At 39.7% G+C, this 23200-nt stretch overlaps 1 protein-coding gene across 1 annotated transcript in view; it reads right to left on the reverse strand.

Annotated features, from left to right (window-relative positions):
• SLC2A13 (solute carrier family 2 member 13) overlaps positions 1-23200 on the reverse strand; it is a 317159-nt gene that overhangs the window by 227178 nt on the left and 66781 nt on the right. The window contains exon 2 of the mRNA XM_007056429.4: positions 16406-16565. Coding sequence (XP_007056491.3) covers positions 16406-16565 — 160 coding nt within the window. The remainder of the gene's footprint in view (positions 1-16405; positions 16566-23200) is intronic.

Genomic DNA, 23200 nt, shown 5'->3' on the forward strand with positions numbered 1-23200 from the left:
AGGGAGAGAACTATTATTTTTCTGAATATTAGCTGTACCTCATTTTACTTCCTTGATAGTATTCTGTCTGACTGCCTGGAGTTAAACCAAAAGAGGCTGTTGGGAGGGTTGGGGGAAAAAACAGGAAACAAAGTGACAGTGATAAGGTCTATCCAAGAAAAATAACAAGGGTACTTAAGAGAACAATGGGGGACCTGTTCATTGGGAAATGCCTACCAGCCTGTCTCCAGCCAGGTTAACAGTCCCATTTTTCCAAGCCCAGAGTCTAAAATCAAAGGAATGCTAAGGCCAGGTCTGCACTACAAACTTCTACTGGCACAGCTACTTAGATCAGGGCTGTGATTTGTAATGGACATAGCTATGCTAACAAAAGGCCATAGGGTAGATGCAGTTGTACTGGCAGAACTTCTCTAATATTATAAACTGCATCCACACTAGAAGCACCTTGACTGTATAGTATGCCAGTGAGGCTATACCAGCAAAATGCTCCTAGTGTAGATCCTCTGCCATTAAAAACCTCTGCCTTCAGACTAAATCTTTGTCTATGTTACACAATTTTGTTGACAAAAGGAAGGCAGTCTGTCTCTCCCAGCCCAGAAATGGAGGTAATTGGGCTAAGGGGAACTTACCAGAAGTGGCAATGAAAGATTAAGGTTTAGGTAATATCAGAGGTGTGCAGCCTTTTGGTTAATTTAACCCTCTTCTCTGCTTGCTACATACCTTTTGGTGTATAAACAAGAAGCTTGTTTTGGCATTCTCCAGTCCTCTGGGACTTTGTCCATTCTCCATGAGTTTTCAAAGATAATCGCTCAAGGTTCTGAGTTTGCTTCAGCTACTTCCTTAGGTACGCTACAGTGAATTTCATCGGGCCATGCCAACTTAAATACATCTAAATATTCTTTAACCTGTTCTTTACCCAATTTTGGCTTGCATTCCTTCCCCCTTGTTGTTAATATTAATAGTGTTCAGTATCTGGTCACAATGTACCTTTTTAGTGAAGACTGAAGCAAAACAGGCATTAAACTCCTCAGCCTTCTTGATGCCATCAACTATTAGCTCTCCCTTCCTGCTAAGCAGAGGACCTACACTTTCCTTCACGTTTCTTTTACTCCTAATGTATTTATAGAACCTCTTCTTATTGCCTTTTACATCCCTTGGTAGATGTAACTCATTTTGTGACCTAACCTTTCTGATTCGGTCCCTACCTGTTTGTACTGTTCCTTTGGTTTCCATTTTTTTTAGGATAATAGACATATATATAAGATGTACAAGGTGCTCTCCCTACACATAGGAAGGCAGTCCCTGCTCTGAAAACCATTGTCTAAAAAAACAGTTGAGGAGTTATCTGCTTCCCCCTACTAGTTCCTAACCAAACAGTGGGAAATGCATGTTGGAGACTGAGGACATTTCCTACCAGAAAGGTGGAAAGGTACACTGAGATTCCCTTCTGATGAAACCCCAGACTGCCTTAACTCCTAGCAGCCAGAAAATCCTTGTGATGCCTGGACTAGTGATCTCTGTCTGTCCAAACCAAGTCCATTTAAGGGGACCCAATCCCAGGTGTTAGGTAAATAGCCATTTGGCTCATAGTTAATATAGTTTTGGCACAAATACTAGTAAGGTAAATGTTTTTATAACAAGACAAGCATTTAGAATCTGCCCAAAAATGTAAAAGGGAACTACTGGCAGAACATGAAACATCATAGGTTATTTTATCTTTTACTTTGGTTTAATAAATTTACAGAAGAAAACTGAAAGCAGATAACTGACACTTGAAATAAATTGGAATGGTAATTTACACTTAAATATGGTCACGGTTCTGAGTTACATGCAACTGTACTTTGTTCTTCTGTCTGTTTGACTTAAAATTAAAAACAAAATCTCCCCAAACTGTAAAAGCTAATTCTTTAGATACTGACAGAGGTTTTCCAAACATGCCAATTCATTTATTTGCTGTGAATTGTAAGCTATGCAAAAAGTTTAATTTAGTTGCATAATTATACAAACATACAGTCCAGATAAGAAGGCCTTTCATGCTCATCAGACATACATCCTCAGAGCATAATAAAGCCCTTCTCATTTGCTGTTCATTTGTAGCTTTTATTTTTTCCTCAAATAAGCAGTTAACTCTTCATTTAATCTTAAATAGAGCACAGGATCTGGCCCAAGATCCTATAATTATGTCACAAAGGTCACATAACTTCAGTCCCAGGTCAGCGGGGCTCGAGCTGTTGGTTGATGCGGGGCCCCCGCAGCTCGCAGCTCCCAGCCCCAGTGGGCAGCAGTTGCTGGACCTTCCCTCCCCTCCCCTCCTGCAGCAGGGCTCAGGCTCTCGTCCCCCTGTCAGCCCCATTTTTCTAACAGTTATTTTTAGTAAAAGTCAGGGACAGGTCCATGGCTTCCATGAATTTGTGTTTATTGCCCGTGACAAAATCTTAACTATATCTTACTTGCTCAGTAATAGAGACCGAAATGCAATTAAATTCAACATCCTTGTGGAGGGGGAAACCAAAAAACCCAACCACTGTAGCATTTAACTTCAGAAAGGGGAACTACACAAAAATGAGGAAGCTAGAAAAGTGGAAATTTAATGGAACAGTCACAAGACTGACATGCTTGCGAGCTCATGGAAACGTTTTAAAAACTTCATAATAGAGGCTCAAACTATATGTATATCCCAAATTTAAAAAAACACAGCAAAGACACAAAAAAATTGCCACCGTGGCTAAACAGAGTAAAAAAGGCGGTTAGAGACAAAAAGACATCCTTTATAAACTGGAAGTCAAACCCTACTGAGGAACATAGGAAGGAGCATAAACTCTTGCAAGTCAAATGTAAAAATATAATTCAGCAGCCAAAAAAGAATTTGAAGAGCAACTAGCAAAAACCCCCACAAAAACTAACAACGAAAAATGTTTTTAAGTACATCAGAAGCAAGAACCCTAGCAAACAATCAGGACGATCAAGGTTCCAAAGAAGCACTTAAGGAAGAGAAGGAGTACTTGTGGCACCTTAGAGACTAACCAATTTATTTGAGCATAAGCTTTCGTGAGCTACAGCTCACTGGCTGTTGCAGAGAAGCTAAAGGAATTCTTTGCATCACTATTCACTGAATAGGCTACGAGAGAGATTCCCACACCCCTGAGCCATTGTTTTTAGGTGACAAATCTACGGAAACATCCCAGACTGAGGTGTCAATAGTGGAGGTTTTGGAACAAATTGATAAATTAAACAATAATAAGTCTCCAGAACCAGATAGTATTCACCTAAGAGTTCTGAAAGAATTCAGATATGAAATTGTAGATCTACTAACTGTGGTATGAGCCTATCGCTTAAATCAGCCTCTGTACCAGATGACTGGAGGATAGGTAATGTAAAGGCTCCAAAGGTAATCCTGGCAATTACAGGCTGGTAAGCCTACCATCAGTCCCAGGCAAATTGGTTGAAACTAAAGTAAAGAACAGAATGATCAGACACATAGATGAACACCATATGTTGGGGAAGAGTCAACATGGTTTTTGTGAAGGGAAAACACGCTTCACCAAGCTGTAACAATTCTTTGAGGTAGTCAACAAGGATGTGGACAAGGGTGATCCAGCTGATCTAGTGTACTAGAACTTTCAGAAAGCTTTGGTGAGGTCCCTCATCAAAGGGTCTTAAGTAAACTAAGCAGTCATGAGTTAAGAGGGAAGATCCTCTCACAGATCTGTAACTGGTTAAAAGATAAGACAAAGGGCAGGAATAAATGGTCATTTTTCACAGTGGACTGGGGTTAATAGCGGGGTTCCCTCAAGGAAATGTACTGGGACCCATGCTGTTCAAAGTATTCATAAATGATCAGTAAAAAAGGGTGAACAGTAAGGTGCCAAATTTGCAGAGGATACAGAATTACTCAAGATAGTTAAGTCCAAAGCAGACTGCAAAGGGATCTCACCCTGGGGTGACTGGGCAGCAAAATGGAAAAAGTAATTCAAGTTGACAAGTGCAAAGTAATGCGAATTGGAAAATATAATACAGCTATACATACAAAAATAATGGGGTCTAAATTAGCTGTTACCATGCAAGAATGAGATCTTGGGAGTCATCATGGATAGTTCTCTGAAAACATCTGTTCAATGTACTGCAGCAGTCAAAAAAAGCTAACAATGTTAGGAACCATTAGGAAAGGGATAGATAATAAGACACAATATCAAAATGCCACTATATTGTACACCCACACCTTAAACGCTACATGCAATTCTGGTCACCCCATCTCAGAAAAGATATATTAGAATTGGAAAAGGTACAGAGAAGGGCAGCAAAAGTGATTAGGGATATGGTGCAGCTTCCATGTGAGGAGAGATTAAAAGACTAGGGCTGTTTAGCTTGGAAAGGGGACGACTAAGGGGGGATATGATAGAGGTCTTTAAAATTATGAATGGTGTGAAGAAAGTAAGTGTTATTTACCCCTCCATTTAACACAAGAATTAGGGGTCCTCCGATGAAATTAATAGGCAACAAGTTTAAAAAAAAACATAAGGAAGTACTTCACACAATGAACAGCCAACCTGTGGAATTCATTGCCAGGGGATGTTGTAAAGGACAAAAGTATAACTGGGTTAAAAAAAAAAAAAGAATTAGATACATTCATGGAGGACAGGTTCATCAATGGCTATTTATTCTTGGTGGAATTTTGCATTACTTCGCGTGTTCAGAATTCATGGCCCCTGCAGATTTCTTTGATTACCCGCAGAAAAATGACTTCTGACGGGGAGGCAAAGGGAAGCCTCAAGAGCAGTCATGCGCCCACTCCCTGTCAGTGAAGACAGGTCGGTTTGGGCACCCAGAGCAGCCGGTAGAGATGTAAATCACTGCTTAGAGGGGGCTGGGTAGTCATGTGTGTGTGAGAGAGAGAGAGAGAGAGAGAGAGACTCTGTCCCTTTCACTTGCTATTGCAGCACGCTTGGAGTGGAGGGTCAGGGCTTTGGGGTATTTCTGAAGATGTAGGTGTGGGGCAGGCTCTGTTACCTCAGGCAGATGAGCATTTAGCAGCCTGCCTGCTTTGTGAATTGTTCCCATTGTTCTTAGTGAATTCCCCCAAGAATATAAAACAGCTATAAAAACTTTAAGGCTCCTTTACATTGCCAGAGTGGTGTAAAGGAGCCTTATTGTTAGCACAGTATAGCCTTATAAATGCTGATGGTGTTTCAGTGATTAGAACTCGTCTAAATTTTTGGAATGAAAAAATTTCCTATCAAAATGTGCTCCATAAACTGATTGCTACTGACCTTTTTGGAGATGGTCAGTAGCCAGTATAAATTGTGAGTTTGAGTCCCCAGCCCTCACTTGCTCAGTGTTACATCATAGGCAACTGAAGAGCATATGGCTGCATATATTTGTTGACTAATAACTATAAGTAAAGGGTCAATACTAGCTACACTACTATTAGACAGAGGGGTTTTGGTGATTTCCTCCAATGCTCCTCACTCCCATTCTCCATACATTGTACTGTAATTTAAATGCATTACCAAAATAATTGAAATTAGCTGGATTATATTGCATTACTTTGACCAAAACATAGGCAGAATTTTGCAGAATTTTAAAATATTGTGTGCAGAATTTTTAATTTTTTGGTGCAGAATTTTAAAAAATATTGGTGCAGAATTCCCGCAGGGGAGCTATTAACCAAGATAGTTAATAGGATGCAACCCCATGGTTTGGGTCTCCCCAGCATCCGACTACCAAAAGATGGGATTGGGATGACAAGGGATGGATCACTTGATAATTGCCCTGTTCTGTTAATTCCCTCTGAAGCACGTGGAACTGGCCATTGTTAGAAGACAGAATACAGGACTCGATGGACCATTGGTCTGACACAGTACAGCCATTTTTATGGTCTTAATTATTAAAGGATATTTAGTAAATTTAGTAAAGGACATCGGGTATTTAAATAACAAAATTGCCCCATTCTTCAGTCACTTGTCAGACTCTGTCTACACCATTAAGATTAATCGGTGCACATATCCTTCTATTGGTGAGAAATACACTTGTATCCACAAAGTTTGCTCCACTTGATGTTTTTCTGGCCATTAATTCAAGCAAACTAGGTAAACTCCTACTGACGTCAAAGAGAGTCTGACCTAAATAGCAACTGCAGGAAGGGCCCCAATACTGTATCGAATAGTGCATCAGAGTTTCATTGCCAAATGACTTTTCTTCTGTAAGATTTTTTTTTTTACCAGTGTTATGTCAATGCGGTATACCGTTAGTGTATCTTGATTTAAAGCCCAATTTAAATAAGATACTCAGCCACATGGCCTAGACACCCAATAGGATGATTTGCTGTGGGGACTGGTTGCACTTGGTTTGCTGGCATTTTGGCCTTAAGTTTATTACTCCATGTTTCTACCTTTTCAGCTTTAAAACTGAGCACATTCCTTTTACATGTAAGCAAGATACACAATTCTAAAAATCTTCATTTTTCTTGAAATGTATTTTCCCACCAACAATTTAAACAGCAGTCTGTAGTAGACTGCAACTGCATTACAATGAAAAAGTTATCAAAACACATTCCCCTTACGATATGGGTGACACTTTGTTTTCATTTGAACTGAAATAACCAATATTTTATAAGTACTAAGTAGAATTACAAATGACCATATGTAAGGTCTGTGGAAACTGACTTAAAAATACTGTTCTTAGTGAAAATTGCTTTTGGTTCATTTGTGACCTTAAGTTCCAAGAGAAAAATTATATGATCCAAAATAAGAACATGTTAAAACTTTTTTTAAAAAATCGTGTGTTTGAATGTAGATTAGATAGACAGATAGATAAAAATGTGAGAAAAATTTAATTGAGCAAATGGCTTCCTAACCCATCTTTCTTCAGGTTAATAATGAAGCCTAACTTCCAAGAATATGTATGTACCGCTTCTAGATTAATTTTTCCATGGTTCAAACTGCCCAAAGTTTGGTAAACTATTTGTCCAGTAAATAAGCAGCAATTTCTCAACAGCAACTAACAGCAAAATATTCATTTTGCAAAAATCCCTCAGGCTGCTTCAAACAGACCTTTCAGATATCAAAATAACGCTTTAATTTTAATAATGTTTTAATTCTAGGAATAGAATGTTTAGGGGAGAAAAAGCAACATGCCATACTACAAAGCACATCTTCCATCTCCTCCTGCTGATGTTAAGAAATCTGCCCTGTAAAGCATTAGGACAGTAATACTTTTTTTTGTTTTTAATAAAGCTGGTAAAAAAAAAAAAAAACCCCACCACACCCCACTTTCAATTAAACTTCTTTTCCATTGAAAAATTCCATTTTATCAGAACCAAAATGTTTTCTGGAAACACGTCAGTTTGGGCTAAAATGTCATCGAGGAGATTTCTCAGTAGAAGGATGGGATTTCTTATCAACATAAGACACACACACATGCCCTAAGTTCAGAACAACCAACAGACACTGGTGGTCAGGGGACTCACTGAGGGTACGGGAGAGCCAGGTTCAGTCCCTGCTTCAAATTAGATGGAGAGATACTTAAATCTTAATTTGTGATGAGGAACAAAAAAACAAAACTGTTCAAAAATTCTCCATGAAAAAACATGAGAAAGCCCAGAATAGCTAATAGTACGGTGGTTAGGTCACTCACCTGGTATATGGTTTAATTCCTCTCTGCCTAATTTGGAGCAGGGACTTGAACCTGAGTCTTCCACATACCAGATGAGTGATCTAACCACAAGACTACAGGCAATTCTGGTGTGGATGGTGTTCTCTCTTGTTTTTCCCCACTAATGTTTCTGAAAGGTCTCGCTTTCATTCCATATAACACAACAGAAGTGTTCTGATGCCAGCCTTACTTTTAAAGTTTTTTTTTACAAACATTGTTTATTGCACACCAATATTATTTCTATTTCATAAATGGAGAAACTGAAGCACAGAGGTTTTTCAAAGGTGCCACAGGGAGTTTGTATTTCTAGTTCCCTTAAGATCTTCTGAAAATCCCAGCCTAAATAACTTCCATAACCACATAACAGCTCAGCAGCAGAACCACTATTAGCATCCAGCTCTAAAACAGCTGTTTGATTAATCAAGTTTAGAAGATAATTAGGACTATTTAACTTCTCCATTCAAACAGTGAATGTTATTTTAAATGTGGCTGTTTTTATATTAGAGTCAATGTTACTGAACTCTCTCAACTTTCAAAACGTTTGAAATGTAATGGACTAGATTAGTGGTTCCCAAAACTGTGGTACCTGCATCACTGGGTTACGTGAGTTTGATGTTCCATCCATTCACTTCACCAACTTTTTAAGAAGGTGATAAGTGAACCAATAAAATCTGGTAGCCCCTGGACAACATAAAATATTGTTTTTGTTTTAGGGAAAGGGATAACAATGTACCTACAATTACTGTGATGTGAGAATCAGACATGTCAAGGAAACAGTCCAAATTCTATGAAGGTTCACAGTCTTTTAAAAAGTAGGAGACAGACACTATTTTTGTTACAACTATTGGAATACAAAGGCAATATATTGGCAACAGGCAGGTTCCCTGCTTCCTGAATACAATAGACACAAAGCTCTTGGTATGAACCGGTGAAAACACTTAACTTTGTAGTTCTAATGCTATGTTTTTTCCTTACAATTCATTATGTATGTATATGCAAAATTATATCAAAACAGGCTCAATGTACTTTGTTTTGCTTCAATAAATTTAGAAAATGCATGATAAAAAATGTTCCTACATAGTAGCTATACATTTCTCAATAATAAGGCACTAATTACAGCAGGATTTGATTGAAGAGTGATTTGACCTGAGTCAAGATACAGAAAAAGCTTTTTTTAAAGAGCCTCTTCTGGTCTTGAGGATCTACGAGATGGAGCTCTAAGTAATTTAGATCAAGAAGCACATAGTGATACAATCTTAAATTCCCTGCACAGGAGACAAATGACAGCAAAATCTTCACCAAACCCACTTGCTACCGATAGCTTTAGAACCTTAATACCCCCTATGTAGGGAATTAGACAGCAAACTCTTCTCTCTCTCTCCATCTCCCGCAGCCTCTTTCCCCATAGCAACCGTGATATGTTGATTCCAAAGTCACTGGACTCAGACAGGGAATCATGTACTCTATGACATCTATGAGCTGCATTTCAAAATTACGTGCTTCCTTTCACAAAAGCATAGGGTGGCTTTGTAATTTACAATGTGATATTGTGCGTACGAATGGAGAATTAGGAGGCTGCAGACACCAGCAGAAATACTATCCAATACAGGAAGCTGGACACGATCCTCCCTCTCCCCCCACCCGGATAACTACTAGTTTACAATGTGAAGAAATGTAAAAAGTAACCGTTTAACTTTAAAAAATAATTTCCAAGCAATCAAAAGTATGGAACACACAATTAAGGGACCCAAAGAACCTCAGCTCTGCCCTCCTGCTCCGCTGTTAAGAGCTGGGGGGTGTGAGGGGGGGGACCCAGTGATGAGAATATTGTATTGACCCAAAGTGTAATTTCTGTTGGGACTACAAAAATGAAATGCCTCGCTCCTAATCATGCAGCTCTTATATTGATTTTGGACTTATTTATGGTCACGCACTGTCCACAGAAAGACTCGTTACAAATTCCTGATTAGACAAATAGCATACTGATGGCAGTCATTTCATTCCCCATTCTTCATTAAAATTCCTGTACCACCAATTATGCAATGTGATCAGAGAGCTCAAGTATAGCCACATATGCATACCTCCTAGCCCAGTCCATGCAACTTATAATATTGATATGAAAACAGTAATGGTTAGGGTGACTAAAAAAACATCACATAAGAAACTTGGACGTATAGTATAACGCTAAATTATAAAACCAACTCTCTCCGGTGCCCATATTTTTATAGTCCACCCACAAAATGTCAAATAAAGTGGCTTTTCTAAATGTGTTATGTTCTCATCTATGGCTACAGAGTTAAATGCCTTAGAAATTCATTTCAGGAGATTATCTAATTTGATCCAAAACTAAAGTAACGAAGAAGGGAAAATAGGAGGCCAGCATCACTACAGGGCCAGAAATAAGGTTGCTTGAGTACCTTAAATGTGCATTTTCATACTTTCAAATCTTTGGGTTTCTTTTAAGTTCAGCCTTAACTCTGAATTTCCTTACTTTGCAAGAGTGCTTTCTTGATAACTGCAATGTTTTTGTAAGGGTTTTTACCCTGGCATTAATTATTTTACTTGTTTCCAAAACTGCAGCTTAAAGTGTTTTGTCTGGGATTCCGTGGTTTTGCGATTTTAACTTATTCTACTCTCTGTACATACATCTGCTACCCCCACCCCAGCCCTGTGGTGATTTCCTTCAAACCCTACCCAAAACTGTGCCCAGATACTTTGATGATGGACACCACAGAAGAACCTTGACAGTTGGTTCCTGGCTCCCACATTCTTTTCACACAGACACCAAAGCAGTCTTTTCCACTGCTCAGCTGCTCTTCTGGCACCGCTAGATGAGGTGTCCCCTTAGAACAGGGGGGGCCAACCTGCGGCTCCAGAGCCACATGCGGCTCTTCAGAAGTTAACATGCGGCTCCTTGTATAGGCACCGACTCCAGGGCTGGAGCTACAGGCGCCAGCTTTCCAATGTGCCAGGGTGTGCTCACGGCTCAACCTCTGGCTCTGCCACAGGCCCTGCCCTCACTCCACCTCTTCCTGCCCCCTCCCCTGAGCCTGCCGTGCCCTTGTTCCTCTCCCTCCGCGCCTTCTGTATGACACGAAACAGCTGATTGGGAGGTGCGGGGAGGGAAGGGGAGGCGCTGATTGGCGGGGCTGGTGGGCAGGAGGCACTGGGAGCGGGGGGAGCTGCTGATGTATTACTGTGGCTCTTTGGCAACGTACACTGGTAAATTCTGGCTCCTTCTCAGGCTCAGGCTGGCCTGCCTTAGAGTGAATTTCCAGATCTGGCAGGCTCAAATGACTCAGTACTGTTATTCTCAAGTGAAACACAACACCCATCGATTAGGATAGTTTTTGGTTTTTGTTTCTTTTTTTATTGTAGATTACAGTGTGCTGTCCAAGAGCTATAGTACTTCAATCATCAAAAAAGAGGAGGGGGGATATATTTTGCACATATGAATATATCTGACACACAAAAACTAAAAACATCATTAAGATTGTAAAGTTAAGCATTTAAAATTTAGGAAAGGCCAGAATTAAGGTTGCCTGTGAAACCTTAATTCCGACCCCTGGGCATACGCATTGTGATAAAGTAAATATCACATACTATATTTCCCAGAGGACCCCTGCCTAATTCCATGCACAGGATAGACCATGCTAAGGGGATCAATCATGGTTGTGTATTGAAGGAGGTTGTTGTCAATAGGACCCCTACCTAATTTTCTACAGAAATATTCATGTGTATTGAATAAGGCAGGGACTGCAGGGAAAGAAAAGTGGGTCTCAGGATTAAAGCAGTTGAATTCTGCCCTTAAGAGCTGGATTCTCTGCTCCTGCCACAGAGTTTCTACATAATGCTACACAAGTCACATAAACCAACTTTTCACAGGTGGTCACTAACTGTATGTTCCTCATTTTTTGGGTGCCCAACTTGAGCCGTGGGGGTGTAATTTGCATTAACTGAAGTCAATAAGAGCTGTACTTTGAATATATAAAGTACTACGTAATCCTATTTACTCTGAAAAATAAGACCTGCAGATCTCAAAATTTGGTACCCAAAATAAGTGGATGCTTTTTACCTTAACCTTTCTGTGCCTCGGTTCTCCATCTATAAAATGAATGATGAATGAATACCCCCTCATTTCACAGGAGTGTTGTGACGATAAATGTATTAATATTTGTGAAGCACTGTAACGATGAGCACCATAGAAGAGACTGTGAGGAAATTAACAGTTCTGCCTTCAGGGCTGAGTTTGACTAGTGTACAGTAATTAAGGCATGGTATTACACACTGATCAGTGAGGAGACAACAGAACGCTGTGAATAGCTGCTTACTAAACGAGCACTGTCGACCCTGTGAACTGAATAAAGCAGGGGTCCTGCGGATTACAGTATTAAAGATTATTCATAAGGCACACAAGGAGGCCAAATTAAGGTTGGACAATGTATTTTTTCCCTAGCTTCCTTTTGTGAAACGGCTGAATTGTTTTGGCTGAAATGAAAAGAAAAAAAAAATTCTGCCTGAGGCAGACACTTTGCATGGAAATTTCAGTCCAAACAGTTAATTTTGGCAAAGTTAAAGCAGCTGAAAACAGGTTCTTATAATGAGAAGTTTGGGGCAACCTTAATAATAGGTAATGTTTAGCCTGCCTATAAATTTGTCGCTCTATATGTATATCCTATCCCTCCTCCATAGGTATACTTGCAATATTGCACTCTTAAAACGTAATCCAATATTGTGGCAATGATCACTGCTTCATGCTCAGATGTAACTGTGATCAGTCAAGAGACTTAGAAAGAAATGCTTCATACCAGTAAAAGGCCTTTCTGTTCCCTTATACACTAGTATTTAGGTGAAGGGAAAGGATTCCTTTGCTGACTTTTGAAATCTGTATTTAAATGACAATTAGTAAAGCTCCACAGTGATATAATTGAAAAGCTATGAAATACAGACACAAACAGTCCATTCTTTTGAAGACTCTGCAATCAATGCACCCCTGTTCCGCAACAGAAGTTTCTAAGGAACCCCCCACTTGCTTAAATAAGAAAGTTCCTAAAGATTAGAATGATCTTTTAATGGGTAGTCAATTTTAATTATCCTGCGTGAACATATTTATAAGTCACCTTTTAAAAAGAAAGCCAGTTATAATGCATTAAGCCAAGAATTTAATACATTCTGTTTGTATACATCATTTCTATTATACTCTTTTGAAATATACTTGAGGAAGGACACTCAATCAAAGCTCAATGGACTAAAACTAAAAGAAAAACTCAGAATTCAGAAAGTGGAACAAAAAATATTAGCTAACATATTCTCAATCCACAGTTTAAACAGAATGCTGCCCTTGAGTACAATGACATCCAATTCTCAATAAATAACTATTGCTCAAACAAGACTATTAGGCATACATTCAAATGTAATCTTTAAAGTGCCAGAGTTATTTGGAGACTGCCTTTTTAAGGAGTCAATATTTACTTTAATATATTTTAAATGCAAGAGGCCAGCTGGCTTTATTATAGTAGAGCAGCAGTGCCACTATAGCTAAGGTTGTGCCATGACCTCTGTTTAAAGGTGTTCTAAATCCTCTAAAATCGGCAAGCTTAGTCAGATTTCTGAAGCACTTAGAGGAGAGGAAAGTGATCAGGAACAGTCAGCATGGATTCACCAAGGGCAAGTCATGCCCGACTAATCTAATTGTCAAGATAACTGGCTCTGTGGATGAGGGGAAAGCAGTGCACGTGTTGTTCCTTGACTTTAGCAAAGCTTTTGACACGGTCTCCCACAGTATTCTTGCCAGTAAGTTAAAGAAGTATGGGCTGGATGAATGGACTATAAGGTGCATAGAAAGCTGGCTAGATTGTCGGACTCAATGGTTAGTGATCAATGGCTCCATGCCTAGTTGGCAGCCAGTATCAAGCGGAGTGCCCCAAGGGTTGGTCCTCGGGCCGGTTTTGTTCAATATCTTCATAAATGATCTGGAGGATGGTGTGGATTGCACCCTCAGCAAGTTTGCAGATGACACTAAACTGGGAGGAGAGGTAGATACACTGGAGGGTAGGGATAGGATACAGAGGGACCTAGACAAATTAGAGGATTGGGCCAAAAGAAATCTGATGAGGTTCAACAAGGACAAGTGCAGAGTCCTGCACTTATGTTGGAAGAATCCCAGGCACCGCTACAGACTAGGGACTGAATGGCTAGGCAGCAGTTCTGCAGAAAAGGACCTAGGGGTTACAGTGGACGAGAAGCTGGATATGAGTCAACAGTGTGCCCTTGTTGCCAAGAAGGCCAATGGCATTTTGGGATGTATATGTAGGGGCATTGCCAGCAGATCAAGGGACGTGATCGTTCCCCTCTATTCGACATTGGTGAGGCCTCATCTGGAGTACTGTGTCCAGTTTTGGGCCCCACACTACAAGAAGGATGTGGAAAAATTGGAGAGAGTCCAGCGGAGGGCAACAAAAATGATTAGGGGACTGGAACACATGACTTATGAGGAGAGGCTGAGGGAACTGGGATTGTTTAGTCTGCGGAAGAGAAGAATGAGGGGGGATTTGATAGCTGCTTTCAACTACCTGAAAGGGGGTTCCAAAGAGGATGGATCTAGACTGTTCTCAGTGGTAGCTGATGACAGAACGAGGAGTAACGGTCTCAAGTTGCAGTGGGGGAGGTTTAGGTTGGATATTAGGAAAAACTTTTTCACTAGGAGGGTGGTGAAGCACTGGAATGCATTACCTAGGGAGGTGGTGGAATCTCTTTCCTTAGATATTTTTAAGGTCAGCTTGACAAAGCCCTGGCTGGGATGATTTAGCTGGGGATTGGTCCTGCTTTGAGCAGGGAGTTGGACTAGATGACCTCCTGAGGTCTCTTCCAACCCTGATATTCTATGATTTCTTTGAAATTTGGGTATGCCTCAGAAGTGTGCCTGGTAAAGTTAGTAACCCAAATGTGAATCAGTAGAGCCAGGGGATCAAAAAAACAGCCTTTTTTTAAAAAGTTTCTAGGTGGGATTTTTTTGCCTGAATTAGAGATTAAACTATTGATGTGAAGCAGATCAAAAAGGTCTCAATTTGTCGCATTTTACTCAAGGTAGTGCATGGCACCCACAGAATCCTCATGGGGCCCAAATTGAAAAGAGTATTTAAGAAAACTTACATTTTTTACCCTGTGCATGGATCAATACAGAAAAATGGCTAGAGGGTTTCCATTCCCACTATGTATATAAAACGGGAAGAATGGAAACCCTATAGCACATAGCTTTAAACTTTACTCTTGGAAGTGCTCTGAAATCCAAACAATACAATTAATCATTTGAAGTTTGGTGTGCCCCTTGGGGGCGCAGCATAGCATTAATTATTAAAATTTGGGGTCAACTGACTGAGAGGTTCCCAAATTACAAACCCACCCCACCCCACCCTACCCCCAAAAAAAAAAGTCTTCTTGTGATACCTTGTACTGTTAAACTGAGGCTACTAATGACTGGAGGAGTCACAGACCTCACTGATGGCTGTGAATTTACCCTTCAATTAACCTAAGGCTAAATTAACCTCAAATCCCCACCTAAAACAAAAGGAGTTTTGGACAGAGTGGCTGGAGATTACTACAATTTATGAGTCCTGGGTGGCAATTTTATTTTGGAGGAGAATAAAGTATTTGGGGGGAGAATTTAGACATATGAATGCTTCTGGGGAGATCAGGAATATTGGGCAGGGCAGTAGGGGAATGCAAACTATCAAAATAGTTTTATTTTATAAACATGAATTATGGTAGCTATCAACAATTTAGAATTCTTTCATTTATCTATCTAGTTCAGTGGTCCCTGAACTTTTCACGTCGTCCTCTCCCCTGACATATTGTTGTTATGGCTAGAAATACTAGATCTGTTTTGAGATAATGATAAATTTGTTGAAATTAGAAGAATAGATGACCCAATAGAGGTTATTATGCTGACTCACTAGGAGTCACTATAAGGTTATGCGTTTTATTAAAGTTAGCTATAAAAGATTAGGTAAAAGTAAATAACGCGGAGTAGTCCAAGGAAGCTTTTCTCAGGGCAAGGAACTGACATCTAAACTCCCCATCAGTTAGACAGAAAGAGGGCTCCTGGAAGTCTGACTGGTGATTATTCAAAACCATCTCAGACTGTAGGTAACTACAGCTGGGAAGTCCCAAACTATTGCTTATGTCTGTGTGTGTTTAATATCTAATAAATTGTAGTTTTAGATAAGAGCACACTTGCTCGTATTAATCATTTTATCAGACACAATAGCTGTGTTCCCACTGATTTATTCCTGATACCGCCTGGAGCGAAACAGTTAAGCTACCACTGTTTTGGGTTCTGAAAACCCAGAGTAACACCAGAGGCTGGGGGTGGGGGGGGAGTGTGGACTGAGGTAAGGGGGCAGAGGCTAGGGCCAGAGCTGTGGCCAGGCCGTAAACCAGGGGCTGAGGCCGGGGCTGCAGCTGGGGGCAGAAGCAAGGCCAGCAAGCTGGGGCCCGGGGGTGGGAGAGAGGCCGGCAGCTGGAGGTGGGAGACGGGCTGGGGCTGGAACAGAGTTGAGGGCAGAGCAGGGCTGGGTGGCACTCCCTCCCTGCCCCCCCGGGGGGCTGGCCAAGACCCCGCCGCGTGCCCTCCCCCCATATTGTTCCTCCATGCCCCCACAGGGAGGCACACGCCACAGTTTGGGGACCACTGATCTAGTTCCTTCCCAAGTCATGACAATGCTATTTTCACTTTTAAATGTAAGAATTTACAAACCTCCATCCATCCTTTGCGAGGTAGCTGAAGGCTCCATCAACAACACTTGCAAAGAACTGCCCTCCTGTGATGAAGAGAGTATTAATGGTAACTAATCTGCCTCTTAAGTGAGGTGGAGCGACCTCTGCGATGTATACCGGTACTGTCATGGAAGCCACACCTACAAGAAAAAAAGTGATGAATTAAATTTACACAACTGTACACAACATTCTCTGTAGTCATGAAGATTTAAAGTACAGTATATAATAAATGTGACAACAAATTGTAAGCACTTGATTGCTGAGTTCCAACGGAGAAAACTAACAGCAGCATTTTGTTGCACTGCTAATAAGCGCTAGAGAACAGTTATCTGAAGCAGATGGACACAGGTATTCGGAAGTAATAATAATTACCATGTTTGTGAATATTCACAGATTCACAATACATAAAGGAATTTAAAAATAGAGTCTGGCATCATGAAACAAATCACAGATTTTTAAGCAAAAATCATCTAAGATGAACTAAAGATAACCCTAAAATATAAGCAAATATATTTATAGTTTCAGTTCAAGAGAAAACAAGCAGGTACAGTACCACATGAAACCGAGTTGGAGTGCAACAGAGTCATACATTTATAATCTAAATTGATACATGACAACCATTAGCAAAGTATTGAAAGCTTCGATTAACACATAGGGCCTGATGCTGTGCAGCCACAGCTCTCCCTGGCTTCAAATGAAACTGAGTGCTCTCCATTCCCCTCATGGGTGGGGAATTTCATTTATGTTTAACAGAATTTAAGATTCATCGTACAACTGCTTTCTGAGCTTTAGCTATCTCATATGGAATAAAGAGAAAGTTCTGTCTGGATTTAAATTATTTATAAAGTGCAATTCAGACCACTGCAATGAAAAATGTTAGCCAAAATACCCCACCTTGTATTTCTGATAATACATGGTCATCTCTTGCCCTATCGTAACGTATCTAATGGTTCCCATGAATTAGGGAACGCTTCCAAACGAATAATTTGGAATAAGAGATCTAAAACATGTTTTTTTTAAAGTTGAAAAATATGTATAAAAAAGGAACTTCATGGCATATCAACAGCAGATCTGTGTATTGTACCTAATCAGAAAATCTGAATATGCCACGCAAATTTATGGTGTAGTTTCCAAGGAACATAAAAGTACTTTCTGGCAGAAAGAAACAACCAGTGACAGCTAGTGGCTCTAGGTTATATATGGTTTATTAAAATTAAAAGATACTTTTGGGACAGGGGAGAGAAGGGGAATATTTCTATTGAAGCTTGTTTAAATGGAGCACAGTGAAATACACTATGCGGGTACAGAATAAACTGTGTCCAAAGGCAAAGCTCCACTCTGAACTGGTGGCTGAGCCTTTTGATGAGGTCTCAGCCATGCACTACGTCTCATTAGCACACAAATGGCACCTCATCACCAAAATTTAACATAAAATTCCTATAGCCATTGTAATTACTTTGTCTCATTTTCCTCTTCCCTCCTTTTGGCAGTGCTTAAGGAGCAGTCAGGTTGCTTTTATAGATTAGCTATTTAAAACTGAATTAGAAGAGGTTTCAGAGTTCCCAGCTGAGCTAAACAAAGAGTCTATGTCATCACATACACCATATTCAAGGTAGATTGCAGGGCTGCTACTAGCAGGTTCGGCTGTACCAGATATGGACTGGCCACAGAGCTTCTCTCTCAGAGCAATAAACACCAAATGTGTTCACTATAAGATCCTTTAATGTACTGCCAGGTATACCTGTTGTATGCTCAGATAAGGTACGTTATACATGGTGCCATCTAGTGACTAAACAATATAATACGAATTAATATTCCATTACATCTCCCCCCTAAAGTTTTACATTCTATTTACAACATTTTACAAAATGTACACTATCATGCTATCTTTAAAGTTCAGTACAGATGAGTCTTAAGTATCTCTGAATCATACAGTTATCCAATTACATGACCTGGATGTGTAAAATCTTGGTCATCTGACTGTCCATTAGTTGGTTTGGAATCTTTAAATCATTTAAATCTTTAAATCATTCAGATTATTCTGAATCTGCCATCTGTACGGTTTGCTCTGTTGATTGTTCTTTCTAAGGAACAAACTATAGATGTCAGTTTCTGTTGAACTCGCCACTCTCAATCACATATGATCTGGGCGATGAATTCTTTTTATAAGAGCTGGAGTTCATCCGTTTTCTCCATACAGTTTGACACAAAACACAGTCACCAGGTTCTAGAATCAGCAGTTCTTTAGCTGAGTGACATCTGTCATAAAAGCATTCATAAGCTCTTTTTGCCTTTTTATCTGATTTGGCTACTCTTTTCGTGTGCGGTCACTTCGGAGATTAGAAAAGAATTTCATTGGAATAGTTGTCCTTCCATCTGGATTTCTGCTGGGCTATATCCACTAGCTGCTACAGTGTTATCTGTAGCTCAGAAGAACAAGGAATGGCTCTTTCTAATGTAGGATTTTCTTGGTTGTCTGTAGAGCTCTCTCAATCTCTCCATTTGTTTGTGGGCAATGTGGGCTGCCATCAATATGATCAAAAATCATATTTAGTTTGGATTGACAAACTCAGCTGCAGTAAACTGTGGTTTGTAGTCCATCACTAGTTTTGCATTTTAGTTTCTCAATAATACTAAGACATGTTATGTCTTTTAAGTATGTTATTCCTATATACCTGGAAAAATAGTCCACTAAGATATAGTAACAATGTCCTCTGAAATCTGCATAAATCTGCAGCTAGTCTCTTCCGAGATCTGTCTGGTAGAGATGTTATTAAATGTTTCTTGCATTGTGTTGGTCTGTTACTTCTGCAATGTCCACATGCAGACACCTCATTGTCTGTGTCCTTGCTGATACCTGGCCACTATACTGACTGGTTGGCCTGTTCATGGCATTTAATTAGTCCTTGATGTCCTTCATGAATGAGGTTTAGGATTTCTCCTCTCATTTCATTTGGAATTACGATGCAATCACCTTTAAACATTACTTCATTTGAGTCACCTAATTGTCCACATGCTGCAAAGTAGTCTCTTATCACTTCTTTAGTGCCCTTTAGATACTTGAGCCAGCTGATTCTAATGTAACTTAGAACATTGGAAGTTGTTTGTCTGTCAAGGTTGCTTGTAGTAATGAGTGTAGTTTCTTTTCTGACTCTGATCTGTATACATTCAAATAATCCATGTACACCTTTACGTCAACTTTGTGCTCCCAGTTAGCTGAGTGTGATGCTCAGCTCTGCGACAGGAGTGTCTGCTACCAGCAGACTTTTCCCAGGAATGTATTAAACATATTAATCTGATCAAAACACATCAGCATCTCAACGGTGCTTGATCCTATACTTTTCTGTTGATTAGGGTTACAAGCGGCTTATGGTCTGTTATCAGTGCAAAAGAATCCAATCCACACAGATGTGTAAAAGTTCTCATATGCCTATACACTTGCCAGGCACTCCTTTTCAATCTGCGCATAGTTTTTCTGCTTCTGGGTGTGCACGAGAACAAAATGCAACTGGCTTCCACTCAAATCCATGTTATTGCAACTATATACCAGCTAGGCCATGGCTGCTTGTATCTACACTGACCATTGTGGGTTTCATCACACTATAATACTTGAGAACTGGAGCTGTTGAAATAATTTCTTTTACCGTTTTTGAAGGCAATTTTTATTTGACCCCCATAGCCACAATGTGTTGGACTTTAAACAGTTCATTCAGTGGTTTTGTCACTACAGAAAGGTCTTATAGGTATTGATCAAGGTAATTTGTCATCCCCAGTACACAGCTCAGTTCTGGTACATTCAATTCTTGAATTGCTTTTATTTTCTCAGGGCTAGGCCTCATTTCATTGTTGTTTATTGTTTATCCAAAAAACTCAATTTGGAATAGGTGGAAAATGCACTTTTCCTTGTTTATCTTCCGTCCAGACTGACAGATAACACTTAGAATTTCTTTGAGGATTTTGTTGTGTTCTTCCATCAAATATCGTATATCAAAATATTGTCCGTGAAAATTACAACTCCATTTGCGTTGCATCAACAGTTCTGCCATCTTTCTTTGGAAAGTTTCATGTGCACTGTAATCGCAAAAGGTAATCTTCAAAAGCAAAATCTCCCAAACAGTGTGACAAATGTAGTCAGTTTAGAACTCATTGGTTAAAGGAATTTGCCAGAATCTGCTCAAGGCATCCAGCTTGTAGAATACTATAGCTCTTTTCACTTTAGGGAGGAAGTTATCCAGTGTGGGGAGGATATATTTTTCTCACAACTACTTCATTAAGTCTTTTAATAGCCACACATTAATATTTTTCCTTTTTTTAAAATAATCAGTACCATTCGGGCACCCCATGTTGTTGACTCAGATTTTCTCAATAATGCCAGTCTGTTCTATTCTCTTTAATTCACCTTCCACTTTATGAATAATAGGAGTATGTAGTATGGTGTATGTACACTATATGGTTCAACATTGTCTCTTAAGGTTATTTGTACTGGATCTCCTTTCATAAGTCCAATATCCCCAAATACAATGGGAAGACTGTAGGTCTTTCATCCCATACATTCTTAATGCATAACTTTTCTTTGTAAATTGTTTCTGCAGTGAACTGGCTCATGAAGTTCAGAATACCTCCAGAGAGATATCAAGTCTGTGTCAGGGGATTTCAGCTTTGGATGGAGTTGAATGTGATTGTAAGTCCCTTCTGAGATGATAGTCATATCTGCTCCTGAGTCCATTTTAAACTCAATAGTCTTTCTATGAATATTCAGTTTAATTCTCCAGGCAGGCTCTGTCATAATGTGATAGATACCACCACGTGATAGATATCCGAAATAATGGCTCTTGATTATCTGTAATTGTAGTTAGCTGTCTCATTGTTTTAGTACAGCAAACAGCTGCAAAATGTCCATATTTTGCACATTTATTACATATTTCACCTTTGGTTGGACACACGTCTTTTGAGCTATGAAATTTTCTATACCTTGTACATTTATTGTGAAAGGCTTTGTAGTTTGCCTGGAATTCGCCCCTCTTAGCCAAAGGGGTCATGTGATAATTACTTTTATAACTCATGCTGCATCTGTTTACAGCTTCTCAATGAGTTTCTTGCTTTTCAGGTTTGTTCTGCTGTTTCACAACTTCAGTCTTTGCTATTTGGACAGCTGTGTTTAGGGTTAAGTCTGTCTTAAATTTTAGTTGCTGTTAGTTGCTGTTACTGTCTGCAAGACCTATATTTAGCCTCTCTCTGATGTTCATCCATTCCCCAAAAAACATGGTTTTCAGCCAACACATATGAAACTCTTCTAAAAGATTAACATTTTCTCTTGGTTCCTGAATTCTCTGGCAAAAACATTCTCTTTCATAAACCACATTTCTCCAAGGTATAAAGTATGAATCAAAAATAGCCAGAACCCTTTCATAGTCATCTTTTTGACTGTGGTTAAGTAAAGGCAAAAGATTTAAAGATATGCTCTGCATGCTTACCCATAGTATAAATTACAGAGAATACCTGAATATTTCCTGTTTCCTTATGGAGTTCTGTAGCAATTCAAAATCTTGCAAAATACTGCTTCCAGTCAGTCCATTGTGAAGGTTTGTCAAAACTGAAGTTCTCTGGGGAACTAAGTGGCATATTGATAAGATCCTACAAAGTTTTTTGCTTTCCTTCTGTTTGTAATCTTTATTGTTGCTTTCCTTCTATTTCTTTTGTCCTCTGGCACTAGTTAACTTTGACACCATTTGAGTTACTACAGAGAATTCTTTCCTGGGTGTCTGGCTGATGAGTCTTGCCCACATGCTCAGGGTTTAGCTGATCGCCATATTTGGGGTCGGGAAGGAATTTTCCTCCAGGGCAGATTGGCAGAGGCCCTGGGGGTTTTTCACCTTCCTCTGCAGCGTGGAGCACGGGTCACTTGCTGGAGGATTCTCTGCATCTTGGGTCTTTAAACCACAATTTGAGGACTTCAGTAGCTCAGAAATAGGTTAGGGGTTTGTTACAGGAGTGGGTGGGTGAGATTCTGTGGCCTGTGTTGTGCAGCAGGTCAGACTAGACAATCATAATGGTCCCTTCTGACCTTAAAGTCTATGCTTCTATTATTCATTTCATGGAAACCTTGTACATGGTAGTTTGCAGCACTGCTACTACTAGCAGGCCAGGCTTCTGTACCAGATATGGACTGGTCAGTGCTTCCTTCTCAGAGAGATACATACCAGATGTGTTCACTATAAGATCCTTTAATGTACTGCTAGGTAGATCTGTTGTATGCTCAGACAGGGTATGTTTCAGAGCGCCACCTAGTGACTGAACAGTATAATACAGTTAATATTCCATTATTTCTGTAGAGAGGGGAAAACCAAGAGGACTGGGTACAAGGAAAGAAGTGGCAAGTTTTAAAAAACAGCATTTCAGCCTCTTGGCTTTTATTTCGCATTTTGTCATCTAACAGACACCTTTAGTATAAAAACAAGTGCTTAGACCATGCAATGGAATCCAAGTGGAAGGACTCTTGGAGAGTCCCACTGAAGTCATGTATCAGGGGATAGCCATATTAGTCTGTATCCACAAAAACAACATCCCTTGCAGGACTGAGGCTTAGAACAAGGGTATTGATTAGCTCCCCATTTCAGTTTTATTACAGAAATAGAGTCAAAAAGGACACCTGGAGTAAAGGAGGACCAATGTGTCCAGGACATTAGAATTAGTAATAAAAACATTTCAAAAGATATATGTTATACTACTCTTTTCTTTTTCTATAAACTATTTTGCATAATTCTGAAGGATTTAA

The sequence above is a fragment of the Chelonia mydas genome, chromosome 1 (genome assembly GCF_015237465.2).
Source record: "Chelonia mydas isolate rCheMyd1 chromosome 1, rCheMyd1.pri.v2, whole genome shotgun sequence".
NCBI lineage: Eukaryota > Metazoa > Chordata > Testudines > Cheloniidae > Chelonia > Chelonia mydas.